We start from the raw sequence: 18,517 nt of genomic DNA on the forward strand, positions 1-18,517 counted from the left end.
CAAGGTCTGGTTTTTGTATGGATGACTGTCACCTCTTTTCTCAGTGTATGCTGGCTGTTATGCCCCTGAATAAAGGGTTTGACTGGTGTTGTCATGGCCAGAGCCTGCCCTGGATATGGAGTGCAGCCTCCCTTTTGCTCTGTGATGGTCACTGCCCTGTCAGGGGTGTGTTCTGCTCCCTACTTGTTGGAGTAGAGGACCCCAGATCTGTTTCTTAGCTGTGATTCTGATCTGTGGTGTGAGCTAGGTGGGATTGGAGCACTCCCACTGGGAGAGAATCCACTGAATATTCTTCCTCTGTAGCTGTTTACCTGTGAGTGTGCTCTGTTGTGTCCCCTTTCATTCATTGTGTGGGCACACAAGGTACACTGTTGTTGGCACTGCTCTCAGTCCTACCTTAACTGTGGGTATGCTGTCAATTGGCCCTGGTGATTCTCACGTGTTGTTTTCACCAGGCCACCATCACAGATCCACTGAGGTCATGTCTCAGGACTGCAGTAACTGTGTACCTGGACCTGCTATGGAGGCAGCTCAGACTCTGGCCTTACCCATCCCCTGTATGTGCCCATAAAGCCCACAGGTCCTAAAGCCAGACCCATCTCAGCTGCAGGAGCACTTGTCCATTTGGATGTTCTGCAGACACTGAATTTAGGAAGCTGTCTGTGGAGGTCTAACTCCGCAATTTGCACAGCCACAAGGAGAGATTTCAGCTCTTCTTTCTTAGTCACAGAACCCCTGGGGCTCAGCTGTTGTTTCAGCCCCACCTCTGAGTGTGGGCCACCCACCAGCCTCTGCTCCTGAGGCTGTCAGAGCACACTGAGCCTGTCAGGTGGGAGGGAGCCGAGGCAGCAATCCTGGTGAGTGGGCCACCCAGGCGATTGGGGCGAGCAAGTTACCCAGGCGGGGTGGGTGCAGAGGAGGCAATGACCGGAGATGTGTGAGCCTGCTCTGGCGGGAGCCCCCTCTAGTGCCTGTGGAGGCAGGGCCGGCATGTGAGGAGAGAGACTGCAATGGCGGCCCTGCCCTTTGCACGTCACTCAACGATGGTGCTTTTCTTCTATCATGGTCCGGGCTTCCTCCAGGAAGGTTGCAGAGCTCCTCACTCCCATCCCCACAGGCTGTCTCCTCACAGCCAACAGCAGTCCCCTTCCCGGGTCTGCTCCCCAAACCCCACGTTTTAGCACCCAGCCCCCATTCACCCTGATGGACACATGTCTCAGGCTGGGGCATGCAGGGCTGTGGCATGGACCATTTGGGTAGGTTTCAATCTGTCCTTCCTGCCACAGACCGGTTGCTGTGCTCTCCTCCAAGACTCCGAAGCTCCCCTTCTGTCCCAGGTGATCTCCCCACTGGTGAGGGGGCTTCCCCAGATGCATGAAGCTCTCCTCATCTTCAGCTCCCTTCTAGGGGTGCAGGTCCCATCCTGCTTCCTCTCCTCTTCATTTTCCCTTCTTCTTTCTTTCATCCTACCTGGTTACATGGGGATTCTTCTTGCCCTTTTAGGTGTCTGAGGTGCTCTGCTAGTGTTCAGCAGGTGCTCTGTGAGAACTATTTCACTAGTAGATGTTTTCTTGATGCATTTGTGGGAGAGATGAACTCCACGTCCTTCTGCTCCTCCGCCATCTTGATCCTTCGGATTGGCATGGATTTCTTTGAGTCTATCCTGTTGAGATTTGGTCAGCTTCTCATATCTGTAGATTTTTATCTCTTCCTAGATAGGGGGATTTTACAGCCATTATTTCTTTATTTTTTGAAACACTTTTTCATTTCCGCCTGTTTTTTCCTCTCCTTTGAGTCTAATGACACGAATGTTAGATCTTTTGTTATAGTCTCACAGGTCCCTAAGGCTCTGTTCAATTTTTTTTTAATCTACTTTCTCCCTATTGCCCAACTGTGTAGGTTCTATTGTACTACCTTCCAGTTCACTGATTCTTTCCTTTGTCCTTTCCACTCTACTGTTGATCTCATTTACTTAGTTTTTAATTTTGGTTATATTTTTCAATCCTAAAATTTTCATTCTTTTCTTTATATCTTCCATTTCTTTGCTAAGGCTTTCTGTTTCTTTGCTGAGGCATTCCATTTTTTAAAATTCATTTCAAGCATATTCATCATTGCTATTAGAAGTGTTTTTTTTTTTATCATGGCTGCTTTAGAATCCTTGTCAGATAATTATAACATCTCTGTCATCTTGGTGTTGGCATCTGTTGACTGGCTTCTTATTACTGCTGGGTGAGAATGAGAGTTCCAGATCCCATGTGGCCTCCACTGACATGATGTTGGTGATGGTGGGGCTTCTAGCCACGGTGGTTGGTGAAAGACCTGACCCTTCACTAGGCCTCCTATTACATTACTCCAGCAAGGAGGGAGAGGAGCTGGGTGGGGGTGAAGTCCAGGCTTCCTGTGTGTTCTCCACTGATACTGCCTGGAAGAGTGGCTCATTACCAGCTGTCTGGGATGAAAATCCCCTTTCCCTACTTGGTCTTCTCTAATGCCACTCTGATGCGGACGTTGGGGTGTCTTCTTTTAGTGTCTCGAGGATGGAAGTCTATGCTCCCCACTCAGCCTTTGCTGTTATGGGTGTAAGCGGGGGCCACAGTTTTTCCTATGGTGTTTGGCTGGGGTAGAGTAGTTATTGTCTAAGAGTTTTCTGTCTTGCTAGACTGTCCCTTAACTGGTCTTTTGACTAGAGAACATGCATTTGGTGGTTTTTTGCTTTGTTTTCTTTTGTTTTGGTCTACACCTGTTAGGTTTGGTTTCTGGGTTGCCAACTTCTTCAGCAGCTTCATCCCCATTTTATTTCAGCCATCTTGGTTTCAGGTACTTTCATCCTTTACCTGGACTGTTGACTTAACCCCTAGTGAGTCTTTCAGACTGTAACCCATAATCTCTGACTTCTCCAACATAGCCTCCACTTCTGCCAGTGTTTTCTTCCTAGGAAGCAGAACTGACCATGTCACCCTTCTGTTAATACCATTGTTCATAAAATAAAATTCCATCTCCTTTGTAAGGCACTGCAGATCCTCCAAGGTCCAATTCCAACTTTGCCTTTCCATCTTTAATTTCTAGTAAATCCTTCTGCCTACCTTCTTGCTCTAGACATGCTATATACCTTCCCTCACATTATTCCTTTGTCTCTAGTACATTTCTTTACTCTGGGAAGTATCGTTTAGAAGTTAAAAGCACTAGAGATGGGCTGCCTGAGTTTAAATTCCATCTCCAATATTTTCTAGCTGAGTGATCTTGTATAGCACTACCTCTCTGTGCCTCAATTTTCCCATCTGAAAAATGGGAATAATAATAGCACAGGATTGTTATAAATTGATATTCTTAAATTAAATATTCTTAAATATTCTACATAAAGCATTGCCTGGTTACAGAGGAAGGTCTCCATAAATACGAGTTATTAGTATAATTTGTATTAAATTAATACTCAGTGCTTCAATTTAAATCTTACCTCTCTATGAAGTTTTTATGAGTTCTGCCCACTGCTCTCCCATTATTGGAATTAATTACTCTTTCCCATCTGCACCCACGCCACTTAACTTAAATTGCTTTTATACTTCATTCTGTTTGCTTAGCTAGGTTGCAGATCTCTCTCACTAACCATGTTTGTGCATTTCTAGATTCATTCAGTCAATGGAAGCATTCACTATGAGTCAAACACTAGATCACAGAGGTGTCTAAGACATTGACTCATATCCATGACAGAATTTATTTTAAAGAACTTATGTGCTCAGGCACTGTGCTAGGCAGCATAAATGGAGAAGGATGGGACATGAGATTCCTAAGGATTGAATGATGGTAAAAAAAAAAAAAAAATGGAGAGAGGAAGTATAAGTTTAGCAGGGAGGCTGAATAAAGGGAAGGTCATTTAAGGGTGAGGGCAGGACTTCCCTGTTGGTGCAGTGGTTAAGAATCCACCTGCCACTGCAGGGGACACGGGTTTGATCCCTGGTCTAGGAAGATCCCACATGTGGCAGAGCAACTAAGCCCATGTACCACAACTACTGAGCCTGTGCTCTAGAGCCTGCAAGCCACAACTACTGAGCCCACATGCTGCAACTACTGAAGCCTGCGTGCCTAGAGCCCATGCTCCACAACAAGAGAAGCCACTGCAATGAGAAGCCTGCGCACCACAATGAAGAATAGCCCCCACTCACCACAACCAGAGAAAGCTTGCACACAGCAACGAAGACACAACTCAGCCAAAAAAAAAAAATTTTTTTTTTTAGAAAGGGTGAGGGCAATTAAGCAAGTTTATTGTGGATAAGACCAGCAAATTGAAAGAGAGAGATTTTGACAGTGATTAGGAAAGAATGAGAAAATGTTTGAAGGAGAAAGACATGTGTGTGTGTATACATACATGTATGTGCACATATATGCATGTTTTTGTATAAACACATCTTGTGTGTATATATGTAAATATATGACATATATACATACCTCTCTCTCTCTCACACACACACACACACTCACACATGGAGGAGGTGAGGGAGAGAAGGGAAGGAGAAAGGGAGAAACTGCAAGCTTGAGAGAGAATTATATACATATATAATCTCTCTTTCTCTCCTTCTCTCTCTGTCTTTCTGTGTGAATAATATATAGTAAAGTATATCTTTCTATCTGCCTACCTCTGTATAGATAGAGATGGAGATCAGTCAAACAAGAAAGGTAAAAGAAGGATGAATCACTGATGGAATGAAATCTTATAGGAAGAAGGAGGAAAAGATTTGATCAAAAGCACAGGTAAAACTCCCTTAGAGAAATGAGGGAGGAAGGTCAGGATCAGATGGAAGAGAAGGGAGTTACAGTTCATGTAAGTTGGCTGCTGTTTCCTCTGGGAAGATGGGAAGCACAAGAGGGGTGAGGATGGAGAAGGGGGCTGAAAGAAAGGGGTAGTGGTTTGGTACATTTTCTCTTGGAAATGAGAAAGGACAATGCAAGGGACTTAGAAGTTTTCCTAGCAATATAAGGGCCTCACTGAGGGTGTAAACCAACCATTTACAATGGTGCTAATATGAATGTTTTTTTTTTTCAGAAACACTTAGCCTTTGGACAAGAAAGCTGGGAGGTGAGGGTTACAGTGGTCTTGGGGTTAGGCCTGGGGATGGTGGGAGGGCAGCAGAAAGGTCCTGGTAAGAGCCAAGTGTAGTGTAGTTATAGTAGCCAGGCTGTGTAGAGAAAAGTGAATGGAGGATGCGACTTAACTGGGTGAGCTGGAGAGTATAAGAAGCTTGAGGAACCAGAGAGGTTGGAGAGCACATTTACTTTGATTCTAGGGATGAGGGTAGTAGGAAGACAGAAAGATCTGGTTGAAGAGTGGGATTTCTGAGTGTGAGTCATTCATCCAACAGTCACTGAACATCGGCTTTGTCCATTTACTGTGGGAGGCTCTGGGAACAAAGAGAAGAATGGAGACCAGGTGGTTCCTGCCCTTAAGGAGCTCACAGCCCAGACTTCAGAGGTGGTGCCTTTCTAAGTGAAAACTAAAGTCCAGGATATGCTCTTGGAAGTGGTTTACTGCAGTAGGTTGGAGGGGAGGGTTGGTGGAGCAAAGGAAGCCACGCAGCTGGTAGGCTAGCATGTTGGATGTGTCATCCATAGGAGTTTATCAGTCCTGTAGAGAAGGTCAGGGTTTCTCTCTGCTCAGTCATTTCTCCAGGGCCATGTGTATCCTCTTACCATCCTCTGAGGTGGGAGCTATTTTTCTTTTCTTTTTTTTTCTTTTTTGGCCATGCTGCGTGGTTGTGGGATCTTAGTTCCCTGACCAGGGATCAAACCCGTGGCCCCACAGTGGAAGCACAAAGTCCTAACCGCTGGGGAAGGGAAGTCCCCAGGGAAGTCCCTGGGAGTTATTTTTCCTTTCAAGCTTTTGCATCTCAGACTCCATGTGACCACAATGAGGTCAGTCCTTGCATGGTTTTCTTTAGTGTAGAGTGTAGAGCGAGTGGGACTCAAAGAACTGATTCCATGCTTTGGTGCATGAGTCTCTAAAGAACTACTGATCTTGTGCTTTTTTGCCCTTACCAGTAAAATGGAGATAGGAAGATGCCACAAATCCTTTGTGAGGCAGAGGCAGCTGGGATAAGTAAAGATGTAAATAAATAAGCAAAAGTCGGATGCTGCAGGAGCTGGCAGGAAGCAGTGATGACGAATGAGTGTGTATGCATGGAGCAAGGGGACTGCTTAGGACTCCGGGACCTCTGTGACTGATTTCATTTTTTTTCTACACAATTCTAAATGAAACTGGCAACCTAAAGGAGCTGTGTATAATCTAGGTCTTTCAGAGACCCCTGGTGGCTTCTCTAGCTGGGTTGAACAGAGACCTTGAGATTTCTCCATGGAAGATACAGGCTGTGGGAATCCACTTGGCAGCATGTCCAGGTTTTTTGTGCCCACAGAGCTGCATGAGACTTCATTTCATGGCCCATCTGGGCATTACTATCTGGAAACTAAATTTCCTCCCTTCCTGTTCCAGAGAGGCTGGCTTGCAAACTTCACTGATGAGGAGCCACACAGGAGCCACTGTAGCTATTTTGTGGGTTTTGGCTGACAGAAGGGAAGAGGAAGCATACATCTTTTGATTTTTTACCCTTAGCTTCCCTCTTTGCTCTGATCTTGGGAGGTTGGTTTTTCTGGCTGTCTCGTTCAAGTTCCAGATTAAACTCTGGCAGTGGGCTTTATCCTTTCAGGGAATGCTATTTCATATCTTCAGGGGTCCAGACAAAGACCACCAAGGTTTCTCTGCTAAGCAGTTCATAACAACACCAGGTCTAAGGCATGATGTGATCTCTCAGCCATGTGATGGCTCTCTGATATGTTTTATGCCGTTTTTCTTTTCTTTCAGAGCCTGAGAAGCCAACTGAGGCCAACCAAGTTTCAGAACCTCTACTGTCTGACACTAGCATCTCCAAGGATGAACCATTCTAACCAGATACTCCTCTACTCTTAAGAGTACACTTCTCCCCAGGTAGCTAAGGGGATAATAAGATTTTTTTGTTTTGTTTTTCGTTTTTGTTTTTTTGGCTGTGCTGCGTGGCATGTGGGATCTTAGTTCCCCAACCATTGATTGAACTGGCGCCCCCTGCATTGGAAGTGCAGAGTATTAACCAATGGACTACCAGGGAAGTCCTGATAATAAGGCTTTTTTATAACCCTTTGCACACCGTGTTATGAGATAGTCATCTGCATGGTGGCTTATATACCAGGGATGTGCACTGCTGCTATAAGATGAAATGTACTATCACCAGGCATACTTCATTTTGTATATCCAGTGGTTACACTAGTATAGGTGGGTAGACTCAAGGTTCCAGAGAATATGAATTTGCAGCACTGGGAAATAGGTTATCTCTAATATGGAAACCAGTGAAAATGGCATGCAATGCATGCAATTAGTCATTCAGTTTAAGAGATGGTGCTTATAAGCCAGCTTGTCATCTTCATCAGGAGGCCAGCATGTGTACAGGAAGACAAAATTCTGAGAGGTAGGTGATGGAAAGAAGCTGTCTCCTCAATTGTGCCACAGATTTTCAGTAATTAGGTGAAGGAGCTTTGGGTCATAGATGAAAAAAAGCTGTCAAAGAGTAAGAAGTATAAGAATTAGTAGGTGCTGTCCAAAGAAAGTGTGCTGCAATTCTGGTTTACTGGCCCTAGAGTGTTCTCTAGACATCATTTTCCCCTAGAATGTTGTGGGTTTAATCCAATGGATAATCACAGGGAGAAAACCCTGCTTTGAAAATATACGGCTGCTTAGTTGTAATTCTGCCCTAGCCACGATAATCCCCAGGGTCAACTTGTCTAGAAGAGAATCTGATCTAGATCTTATGCCAGGTGGCTCTCCAGTTATGAATTAATAAACTGGTATTGGTTGATGTTGTATTTTCTTTTTCCTTTCTTTTTTTAAAAGTAAATTTATTTATTTTATTTTTGCATTGGGTCTTCATTGCTGCACGTGGGGTTTCTTTAGTTGCAGCAAGAGGGGGCTACTCTTCCTTGCGGTGCATGGGCTTCTCATTGGAGTGGCTTCTCTTGTTGCGGTGGCTTCTCTGTTGCAGAGCATGGGCTCTAGGCACACGGGCTTCAGTAGTTGTGGCGCACAAGCTTAGTTGCTCCACGGCATGTAAGATCTTCCCGGACCAGGACTTGAACCCCTGTCCCCTGCATTGGCAGGCGGATTCTTAACCACTGCGCCACCAGGGAAGTCCCCTGATGTTGTATTTTCTTGAGGGCTTGGTTGATGTGATTTGTTCTCCCAGAGTCTATTTACTTCTGGTCATGGAACACTGAATTGGTGGCCCAGGGCTTGGACCTGTGGTGTTCTGAGCAAGGCCGCTAGGAGCTGCCAAGCAGACCTCTCTCTGACACCTTTCTTGCTGTAATGGTGATGTGCATGAGGTTCACAAACACTGAGAGTTTCTTAGGTTGATCAATGAGGTAATGATGTTTGTTCTAGAGCAGGGTTTCTCAACCTCGATGCATTAACATTTGGGGCCAGATAGTTCTTTGTTGTGGGGGTGCTGTTTTATACATTGTAGGATTTTAGCAGTATCCTTGCCTCCTACTAGATGCCAATATCAACCTCCACTGGAGTTGTGACAACCAACTGTACCCTGGGGAGCACACTGCCCAAGGTTGAGGATCACTATTTTAGGAACTAACCAGTGATAAGGGATTTCCTTGAGGACTAGAGCATAAAATTTCACTTGTAGGTGGATGAGTTCTTCATGCCCCTTACCTTTATATTGGTTAAGTGTATTAGGGTTCTCCAGAGAAACAGAAACAGAAACATATATATTTTTTATATAAATATATAACAGTAGATTATTATTATGAAGAAGAATCTGTTCACATAATCATAGAGGTTGAAAAGTCCCATGATTTGCCATACACAACCTTGCAACATGGAGACACAGGAAAGCCAGTGGTGTAGTTCAGTCCAAGTCCAAAAGCCTGAAAACCAGGGGAGCAAATGGTGTAAATCTCAGTCTGAGGCCAGAGAAGACAAGATGAGATGTGATACTCCAACTCAGCAGGGAGGCAGGAAAAAAGAGGCTGGTTCCTCCTTCCTCTGCCTTTTGTTCTATTCAAGCTCTCAATGGATTGGGTAATGCCCATTCACATTGGGGAGGGCAGTCTACTTCAGTTAGTCTACCTATTGCTAATCTTATCTGGAAACACCTTCATAGATACACCCAGACATAATGTTTAATCTGGACATCCCATGGCCAGTCAATTTGACTCATAAAATTAAGCATCACAGTAGGAGATGCAGAAATGCTTTAATTACAGGGCAAATCACCAGTGGAGAGTGTCTAGAACTACCTGGAGTAGTTTCATCACTATTAAGGGAGGGCTCAGGGAGTTTGGCTCTGGGAGTCATCACGTATCTAACTTCTGCAGACCTTGTCTCATTGGCAGCTGCCCTGAACAGAATCTCCTATGCTGAGTCCTGCCCTCTGTCTCAGTGTCCTCATGAAGGACTTGCCCTCCTACCCTAGATCAGATTTATAAAGGATGCATTAAGTGAAACTCCTCCTAAGCCTATGCTGTTATAATATCTGAGTGCTCAGGCTGAAGGGGATCACAGAAGTCAGGCAGAGCATTTTGCAAACTCTATTGGGCATCTTACAAAATGAGAGTCTGATTCCAAAGGTCTGGGTGCCCAGGATTATGCAGATCTAAAAAGCTCCTAAGTGATGTCAATCCTGCTGGTCCTTTTACCATAATTTGAGTAGTAAGAATCTAGGCCAGAGGGCTGCAGACTATGTATGGTCCGTGGGCCAATCTGGATCCACCACCTACTTTTGAAAATAAGGTTTTATTGTAACACAGCCACACTCATTCTTTTGTGGCTGTTTGTGGTGGTTTTGACACCACGATGGCAAAAGCTGAGTAGTTGAGACAGAGAGCATATAGCCCTCAGAGCCCTTTCATAGTAAAGTTATAAATGTGTACTGACCCCTGCTTTACGTTGACTTGTGCTACATGGACCATAGGGGGTTTTCCTGTTCACTCTATAGGATGGCCCACCAGCAGTGGTTTTTCCTGACCGTCAGCCTGCCTTCTTTGTCCCCCTTTCTTTTACCTCTGGCTCCTGCAACCCTCTCCATTAGTGCCTGGGGCATGGAGAGACTTGCAGGAAGAATTTCTGTGCCATGGTTAAGCTTCCGTCTTGCATGTGGTCCTTTCATAGTCCTGAAGAAGTACCCTGCTTGGCACTCCACTCAGAGCCAGTCAGCCCTGGTGTCCTTTTAGTCTTCAAAGTGGCTCACTCTAAGACCTGTTCAGAAATACTCTCTGGGACTTCCTCATGCATACAAAGCTCATGCTTAATTGCTGTTTCTGTTTTTCAGCCAGCCAGAATTGACTGAGAACTTCCTTTCATCAGGCACCATGCTAGGTACCAGGGTAATAAGGACTTGTAAGAAGTCTCTTCAGTAAACCAATAATTCCAATTGCAATATCATAGGTGCAATATTAGAAAAATATTCTAATACTTAGATAGACAAAAAAAGAATCTGGAGGATTTTGAGCTTTACTGCATTAGACCTTTCTTTTTAAATAAAACATGAATTTTTATTATTTTTTCACAAACCCATTTTTGCATCCATTGACATGATATGTTTTTCCTCTTAATCTATAAATGTGATAGATTACAATTATTTACATTCAATGTTTTCATAAGTGAGATAACAACATCTTTTACTTAAAATTAAGCAATATCCATAATTTGATATAAATTAGAATTTTATTGACTTCAATTTTTTAAATCAAAGTGTAGTTGATGTACAATATTCTGTAAATTACAGGTGTACAATATAGTTATTCACAGTTTGTTTTTTTAATGGAGAGCCAAGAGGTGTTAGTCTTTTCTTCTTTTTCTTTCTTTATTTTTTTAGACTTGATTTCTCTAGGCGCGCGGACTTCAGTAGTTGTGGCTCGCAGGCTCTCGAGCGCAGGCTCAGTAGTTGTGGCTCATGGGCTTGGTTGCTCCATGGCACGTGGGATCTTCCTGGACCAGGGATTGAACCTGTGTCCTCTGAATTGGCAGGCAGATTCTTAACCACAATGCCACCAGGGAAGTCCCCACAGTTTTTAAAGGTTATACTCCATTTTTAATTATTGTAAAATATCGGCTATATTCCCTGAGTTGTACAAGATATCCTTGTAGCTTATTTTATACATAATAGTTTGTACTTCTGAATCCCCTACTCTATATTGCCCCTCCCCCCTTCCTCTCTCCACTGATGCACTAGTTTGTTCTCTATATCTGCGAGTCTTCTTTTTTGTTATATTCACTAGTTTGTTGTATTTTTTAGATTCCACATATAAGTGATATCATATAGTATTTTGACTTTAATTTTAATATCTCTATAATTCTGCTACCATTCCTATTAACTGAAAATCAATATTTGATTGCTGGATTCTCTAAAGAATCTTTAAAATTTAACTTTTAAAATTCATTGTACCTCATCAACATCTTATATTTATTATTATTAATTTTAAAAATTGTGGTAAAATAAATATAACATAAAATTTGCTATTTTAACCATTTTTAAGTGTACAGCTCAGTGACATCAAGTACATTTACTTTGTTGTGCAACCATTATCATTATCCATGTCCAGAACACTTTTCATCTTGCAAAACTGAAACTTTGTACTCTGTACCAATTAAACAATAATTTCTTATTTCTCCCTTCTCCCAACCTCTGACAACCACCATTCTGCCTTCTGTCTATGAATTTGACTATTCTAGGTACTTCATATAAGTGGAATCATACCATATTTGTTCTTTTGTGACTGGCTTGCTTCACTTAGCATAATGTCCTCAAGGTTCATCCATGTTGTGCATGTGTCAGAATTTCACAGGTACATGTAAAAGTATTAGAACACTCCCTAACACCATACACAGAAATAAGCTTAAAATGGATTAAAGACCTAAATGTAAGGTCACACACTATCAAACTCTTAGAGGAAAACATAGGCAGAACGCTCTATGACATAAATCACAGCAAGATCCTTTTTGACCCACCTCCTAGAGAAATGGAAATAAAAACAAAAATAAACAAATGAGAAGGGTAATATTCCATTTTATGCATATACCACATTTTGTTTATCCATTTGTCTGTGGATGGACACTTTGATTGATTTATCTTTAGGCTGCCATAATAATGCTTCATCATAATTTGTGTACAAATGTCTGTTCAAGTCCCTGCTTTCAATTCTTTTGGGTGTAGACCCAGAGGTGAATTGCTGAATCATATGGTAATTCTATATTTAATTTTTTGAGAAACTGCCACACTGTTTTCCATAGTGCCTCTACAATTTTACCTTCCCATCAACAGTACAAGGGTTCCTCTCCAATCCTCTCCAGCACTTGCTATTTTCTGTTTTGTTTTGTTTTGTTTTTGATAGTAGCCATCCTAATGGATGTGGGGTAGTATCTCATTGTGTTTTTGATTAGTGTTTCCCTAATGATTAGTGATGTTGAGCATCTTTTCATATGTTTATTGGCCATTCATGAATCTTCCTTGAAGAAAGGTCTATTCAAATCCTTTGCCCATTTTTTAATCAGGTTGTTTGTTTTTTGCTGTTGTTGTGTTGTAGGAGTTCTCTATAATCTAGATATTAATCCTTCATCAGATATATGATTTGCAAATATTTTCTCCCATTCCATTGGTTGCTTTTCACTCTGTTGATTGTATCCTTTGATGCACAGAAGTTTTAAGTTTTGATGTAGTCCAACTTATCTATTTTTATTTTGTTGCCTGTGCTTTTGGTGTCAAGTCCAAGAAATCATTTCCAAATCCAGTGTCATGAAGCTCTTCCTCTATGTTTTCTTCTAAGGGCTTTATAGTTTTAGCTCTTCCACTTAGGTCTTTTATCCATTTTTAGTTAATTTTTTTTTAATATGGTGTAAGATAAGGATTGAACTTCATTCTCTTGCATGTGGATATCCAGTTTTCTCAACAAGACTGTTCTTTCCAAATTGAATGGTCTCTTGTTGAAAGTAATTTAACCATACATGTAAGGTTTTATTTCTGGGCTCTCTATTCCATTTATCCATATGCCTGTCTTTATGCAAGTACAACACTGTTTTGATTACTGTAGCTTTGTAATACGTTTTGAAATGAGGAAGTGTGAGACTTCCAGCTTTGTTTTTTTTTATTAGGATTGTTTTGGTAATTTGGATTGCTTGATATTCCATATGAATTTTAGTATGGATTTTTATATTTCTGGAAAAAAGGAAGTCTTTGGGATTTTGAGACTACAGTAGAACTTTTGAATTCTCTCTTACAGGAAACGTTAGCCAGGGAGGAAGGACATTTAGGCAAAGGAAGGGCACAACCAAAAGTATGAAAAGATAAAAGAGCTTAGTGTATTTGGGGAACTGAAAGTAATCTGGTATTGTTGAAGCATTAGGCATACTTGTATCTTTGTGTATATGTGTAAGAGTGTAGACTTGGGTAAGAGATGAATTAAGAGCCAAAATAGAGGTCAGATATTGTAAAAGTGGATGTGTTTTGTGTTAAGAAGTTTAATGGGGATTAAACTTCTTAACATTAATGAAAGGTTGGACTATGGAGTGAAGTGATCAGATCTGTACTTTATAAAAGATAACCCTGATGGTAAAAGTGGGTGCTAGATTGAATAGGAAGAGGTATTTGCAGAAGCATCAGATAGGAGACTGTTGGAAAACTCACAGAAATAAAATGATGAGACTTGCACTATGTAGGATTAGTGGGGATAGAAAGGAGGGAATGGACCTGAAACAGCTTTGTCCTACTATATACTCAGAAATATTCCAGTGGCTTCACTCTCTTCCTAGGTCCTGAAGTCCTCAGACCTGCAGAGCAGTTTCTGAACTCAGGGTGGTGGTTCCAAGTCTTCACCTGTATCATCAGTTGTCACCTTTTAGGAACTCAAATGGCTGTTGAAGACTCAGAGGTACAGGGGTCCCTCAGCAATAGCTAGCCCACTCCTCATCTGCCACTATCTGGGCCTCTGGCTACTCCAAGGACCTTGTGTTCGTTTCTGTCCTACCTATGGGTTGGTCTGTCTTTTCTTGCTTTGGTCTTCCCTGAGCCCACTGGAATTCACCAAAGTGAGAGTTGTCTTATCTGTTGTGACCCATTCCATCCACCTATGGAATTGCAGCTCTCCAGGCCCTCTGAATGTGATCCATGTTACCAATGTCTGTGACCCACCTGAGAACCTGTTTCTTCTGAAAGGACTGGAGCCTTCTGCTTCCCTAGCTTTCCCTAACCTGACATCCTTCCATACCCTGTGACTCAGTTCCCTGTCTTCAGATAGAGTGGCACTGAATAGGAGTCATTAAGATCTCTGCCACTTGAAATCCTCAGCTCTCTGCTAGGGCTTCACTGAATGGGTAATGATAATGCTGGTTCTAAACAGCAGCAGCAGCTGGGGAAAGAATGTGCTCCCCCAGCCAGAGGCTGAGCCACTGAATACTGAGATCCCAAGTTCCTGTTCTGAACCCTGATGATCAGTTCCTTTGATGGGCCGTTTGTTGCAGTGCATGTGTGTTTGGTTGGCCCATCAGAGTCACAGGTGGAGTCATGGAGCTAGGGGCAGGTAGCAGCCTCGAGCTCCCAAGTTCTTGGGGGCATTTTAGAACAGGAACCACTTTGGGAGTTCTGAAATAGTCAGCTCTGACCCATTGCCAAGAATGCACATTTGGTGATACATGGGATGAAGCAAGCTGATCAAAGTACACAAGTGCCATCAGTACAGGGGAAAGCAGAGCCAGGTGAAAAGCAGGCTGTGGCTTGGGGTAAAAATGCAGTGATTAAAATGATGATGGACTGAACCTCATAGGCAAACCAGGAAGAATGCAATAAAAAGGATCAAGGAAAGGTGAGGGAGAAGTGTTAAAATGGGAAATTGGGAGGAGATGGGGAAGAGAAAGGAGAAAGGCCAGGAAAAACAGATTTAAGGAGTTGCTGCTTATTTGAAAGCCAAGAAGCTGTTAGAGCAAAGAGTACAAGATCTCAGATCTTTGCAGCCCCCTGGCTGGGAAGGTTGGACTGGATTTTGTTCTTGAGCCCAGGCTACCTGGAGCACAGCCTCAGGAAATCAGAATGTGTTCTCATCACTCACTTTGTGTTCCCAAACAGAAGAGAAGAGAGGGAGGGTGGCCACCTTGATCCAGCTGAAGCATCTCCAGGAGGCCTTTTCTGGATGTCACATCGAGGCTGCCCTTCTACCACAACACGGAGCTGGTGATCCCCGAGTTCGTGGACATGGCTTTGCTCAGCAATATCCTAGAGGCCTATTCCTTTGTCTCAGGTAGTTGTTCAGTCTCAGCTGGGCCAGGTCTGAGGCATGGGGCTGGGTAGAGCCATCTCCTGGGTGGCCATCTCTGGTCTTATACTCAGGAGAGAAATGCCTCTCATAACAGAGGGATTCTGTGGTACTGAGTTTTGAGATGAAACGTTTTCTGGTTTGAAACTTAAGCTTTCTCTAATTTGGCAAATGGGGGGTTCTAAGAGCTTTATCTTGCTGAAAAATATTCGGTTTCCTTTTGGGCTCGGGTGAAGGAAATAGCCTGGGGCTACTGTTGGCTTCTGTCATTAAGCATTTAACTGATATGTAAGGCCAGAATGGAGTATCCTCAGCCTGATTATTTCTATGCAGTGGTTCTCAACTCCTCCCAGGGTGTGTGTGTGTGTGTGTGTGTGTTTTATGTGTAATCTGTGTTTGGGGGGTTGTGTGAGAAGTTTGAAAACCTTCTGGGAGACATAGAGACAGAAAGTATGTGAGTCTGGGAGAGTCTGATATTTGCTCCCTCCTTGGTTCACAGTTGTTTCTTTTAGAAAGATGGCTGACTTTCTCCTCAAGATCATTTCTTGAGAACAGGTGCTGTTCACATAAAAGGAGTCATTTAAAAATACATGAAAATATACCCAATAAAGCTAAAATTTTTAAAAATACATGAAAATGCTGAATTGTTTAAATGACCAAATTGATTTTCTTCTGCTTGAGTGAGTTTTTAAGGTTTTGGTAGTTTGCTTTATTTTATTTGGCCTTATGTCTCTGTTTGTTGTATAAAAGGAAGAGACTGTGGTTCTGATTAGGTTTCCCCTGGGGGACTGGTTTTACTTTCTAGTTCTCTGGTCAGGCTTGATATGTGGTGACCTCAGAGTTCAGGTACAAAACCTGACACTTCTATTTACAATGGCAAATCTGAGCTAGGGTTGAGGATAAAGGGAGTTCATGGCTTTTTGTTGAGAGAGCATCTTGGATGACGTGCAACCTGATTTTAGAAAGGAGGACTTCTCAGGAGCCTGGCAGCATGTAGTCTTCACATGCCTCAAGTCCAGGGTTCTCTCTTTTCAGATCAGCAAAGGCTCAGGTCATCAGTCAGCTCCTCACCTCCCCAAGGAAGTTCAGTGCCTGGGGCCTCCTTACCTGGGCACCCACACATCAGTGAAATCTCAGTTCTGCTCATTCTTCTAGGCTATTCTGGAGAGAAAGGACACTGGAGCTAGAAAAGAGATGTTTGAAACTCTGGTATCATGTTTTCACAAGCAATTAAATTGATGATCTCCTCAATTCTATAGTGAGGATACCCCAAAATGAAGTGGGGTGTGGCAGGGAGGGTCTGGAATTTCCAGGCCTCAGATGACACTTGCAAATAAGCTGTTGTAAGAAAATATCTTGGGTGAGAGCAAACAGGCTTCTGGACTTTGGAACTCTACTCAGCACAAGAAGTACCTGGCGGCTTTTCCATTTTGACCAGGATGACCCTGAGTTGTGATCATTGAATGCCCTGGTGTTTACCACATGTCTTATGATCTTGTTAAGGTGAAAGGGTACATGGCCCTGTTTTTCTCTCCCCTTCAACCTTTTTCCTTCCCACTCCATATTCTGGAATTAAATATTGCTTAGGATGCAGGAAGATAATGCTTCTTTTAAGTAAATATGGGCTGAGATAAAAAGAGAAGGAAAGGAAATGGAAAGTGGAGTGGCTAAAATAAATTGCATTAGATCAAGTAAATAGACTTGGTGGCTAAAAATTCACTCTGAGTGTGATTCAGAACACTGCCTGACTATAAAGGAAATGAATTAAAAAATTTTAAATATGGGGGGCTTCCCTGGTGGTGCAGTGGTTGAGAGTCCACCTGCCAATGCAGGGGACACAGGTTCGTGCCCCGGTCGGGAAGATCCCACATGCTGCACAGCGGCTGGGCCCGTGAGCCATGGCCGCTGAGCCTGCACATCTGGAGCCTGTGCTCCGCAACGGGAGAGGCCACATCAGTGAGAGGCCTGTGTACCACAGAAAAAAAAAAAAATTAAAATATGAAGGTGAAGATGACAGCCCCTAACCGCTCCTATTTTCTCCTAGTTTATCAGTTGCCTCATCCATGTGGTCCATCATTTCAGGAACACACTTGCTAATACACATAACTCCTTTATTCCTTTGTCTAGTTTCTGGTTAAACCAACAGGCAAAATCCCAACTCTTAAGTAAACCCTTCTTTCTCCCCTTTCTCCCTCTGCACTCAAGTAACCAAACACTGTTACAACTTTGCAGATTGAAACCATTAAGAAATTCATGGAATTTGGCCTTAGCTGAGGCTTTGTAATACTGCGTCATTCTTTCTATTTGCTTTTGGATACATCTTGCTCCCATTCTTCACAATACCCATTTTAAACCTTGACCAAGGTATGATTTAAAATATCTGTTTATCAAAATGTACCCGTATTTGGCAAATGCAAACTAAGAAAAAAAGGCAGCATTAATGAAGAAGGGTTAAAGTTAATATATAAAGAGCTCTTACAAATCAACAAAGGATAAGTGTCCCAAAAGAAAAGTGGACAAAGGATAAGAATCAGCAGTTTGCCAAAGAAAAAATACAGATTACTGGTAAAACATAAGCAGCTCAATGTCTAGCAATTAAACAAATGCAAAATGAAATCAACAGTGAGGTTAACATTTTTTTTTTTTTTTTGCGGTACATGGACCTCTCACTGTTGTGGCCTCTCCCGTTGAGGAGCACAGGCTCCAGATGCATAGGCTCAGCCTCAGCGGGCATGGCTCACGGGCCCAGCCGCTCCGTGGCATGTGGGATCTTCCCAGACCGGAGCACGAACCCGTGTCCCCTGCATCGGCAGGCAGACTCTCAACCACTGCACCACCAGGGAAGCCCCCAAGGTTAACATTTTAATTTTATAAAATTCTCAAATATTTGAGCGATTACATTTATAATTTCAATTTTGGAGAAAGCGTAGGGAGATGAGTACTTGCACATATTGCTGATGGGATTATAAATTGCTATAGCCTCTCTAGAAAATGATTTGGGAACAAATGTCAAAAGCCTTAAAACTACATATAGGGCTTCCCTGGTGGCGCAGTGGTTGAGAGTCCGCCTGCCGATGCAGGGGACACGGGTTCGTGCCCCGGTCTGGGAGGATCCCACATGCCGCGGAGCGGCTGGGCCCGTGAGCCATGGTCGCTGAGCCTGCGTGTCCGGAGCCTGTTGCTCCGCAACGGG

General features: G+C 43.0%; 1 protein-coding gene across 5 annotated transcripts in view; it reads left to right on the forward strand.

Annotated features, from left to right (window-relative positions):
• Nucleotides 1-18,517, forward strand: part of EVA1A (eva-1 homolog A, regulator of programmed cell death) — a 69,416-nt gene that overhangs the window by 34,386 nt on the left and 16,513 nt on the right. Inside the window, exons 2-4 of one of the 5 annotated variants that reach the window (XM_024758851.1) lie at nt 6,848-6,970; nt 13,829-13,947; nt 15,138-15,309. In XM_024758851.1, coding sequence (XP_024614619.1) covers nt 15,264-15,309 — 46 coding nt within the window. In that variant the 5' untranslated portion in view covers nt 6,848-6,970; nt 13,829-13,947; nt 15,138-15,263. Of the gene's footprint in view, nt 1-6,847; nt 6,971-13,828; nt 13,948-14,803; nt 14,878-15,137; nt 15,310-18,517 lie in introns of those variants that run through there. The other 4 variants (XM_024758852.1, XM_024758853.1, XM_024758855.1 and 1 more) reach the window with 4 other exon arrangements.

The sequence above is a fragment of the Neophocaena asiaeorientalis genome, unplaced genomic scaffold (genome assembly GCF_003031525.2).
Source record: "Neophocaena asiaeorientalis asiaeorientalis breed wild unplaced genomic scaffold, Neophocaena_asiaeorientalis_V1.1 scaffold285, whole genome shotgun sequence".
Lineage (NCBI taxonomy): Eukaryota > Metazoa > Chordata > Mammalia > Artiodactyla > Phocoenidae > Neophocaena > Neophocaena asiaeorientalis.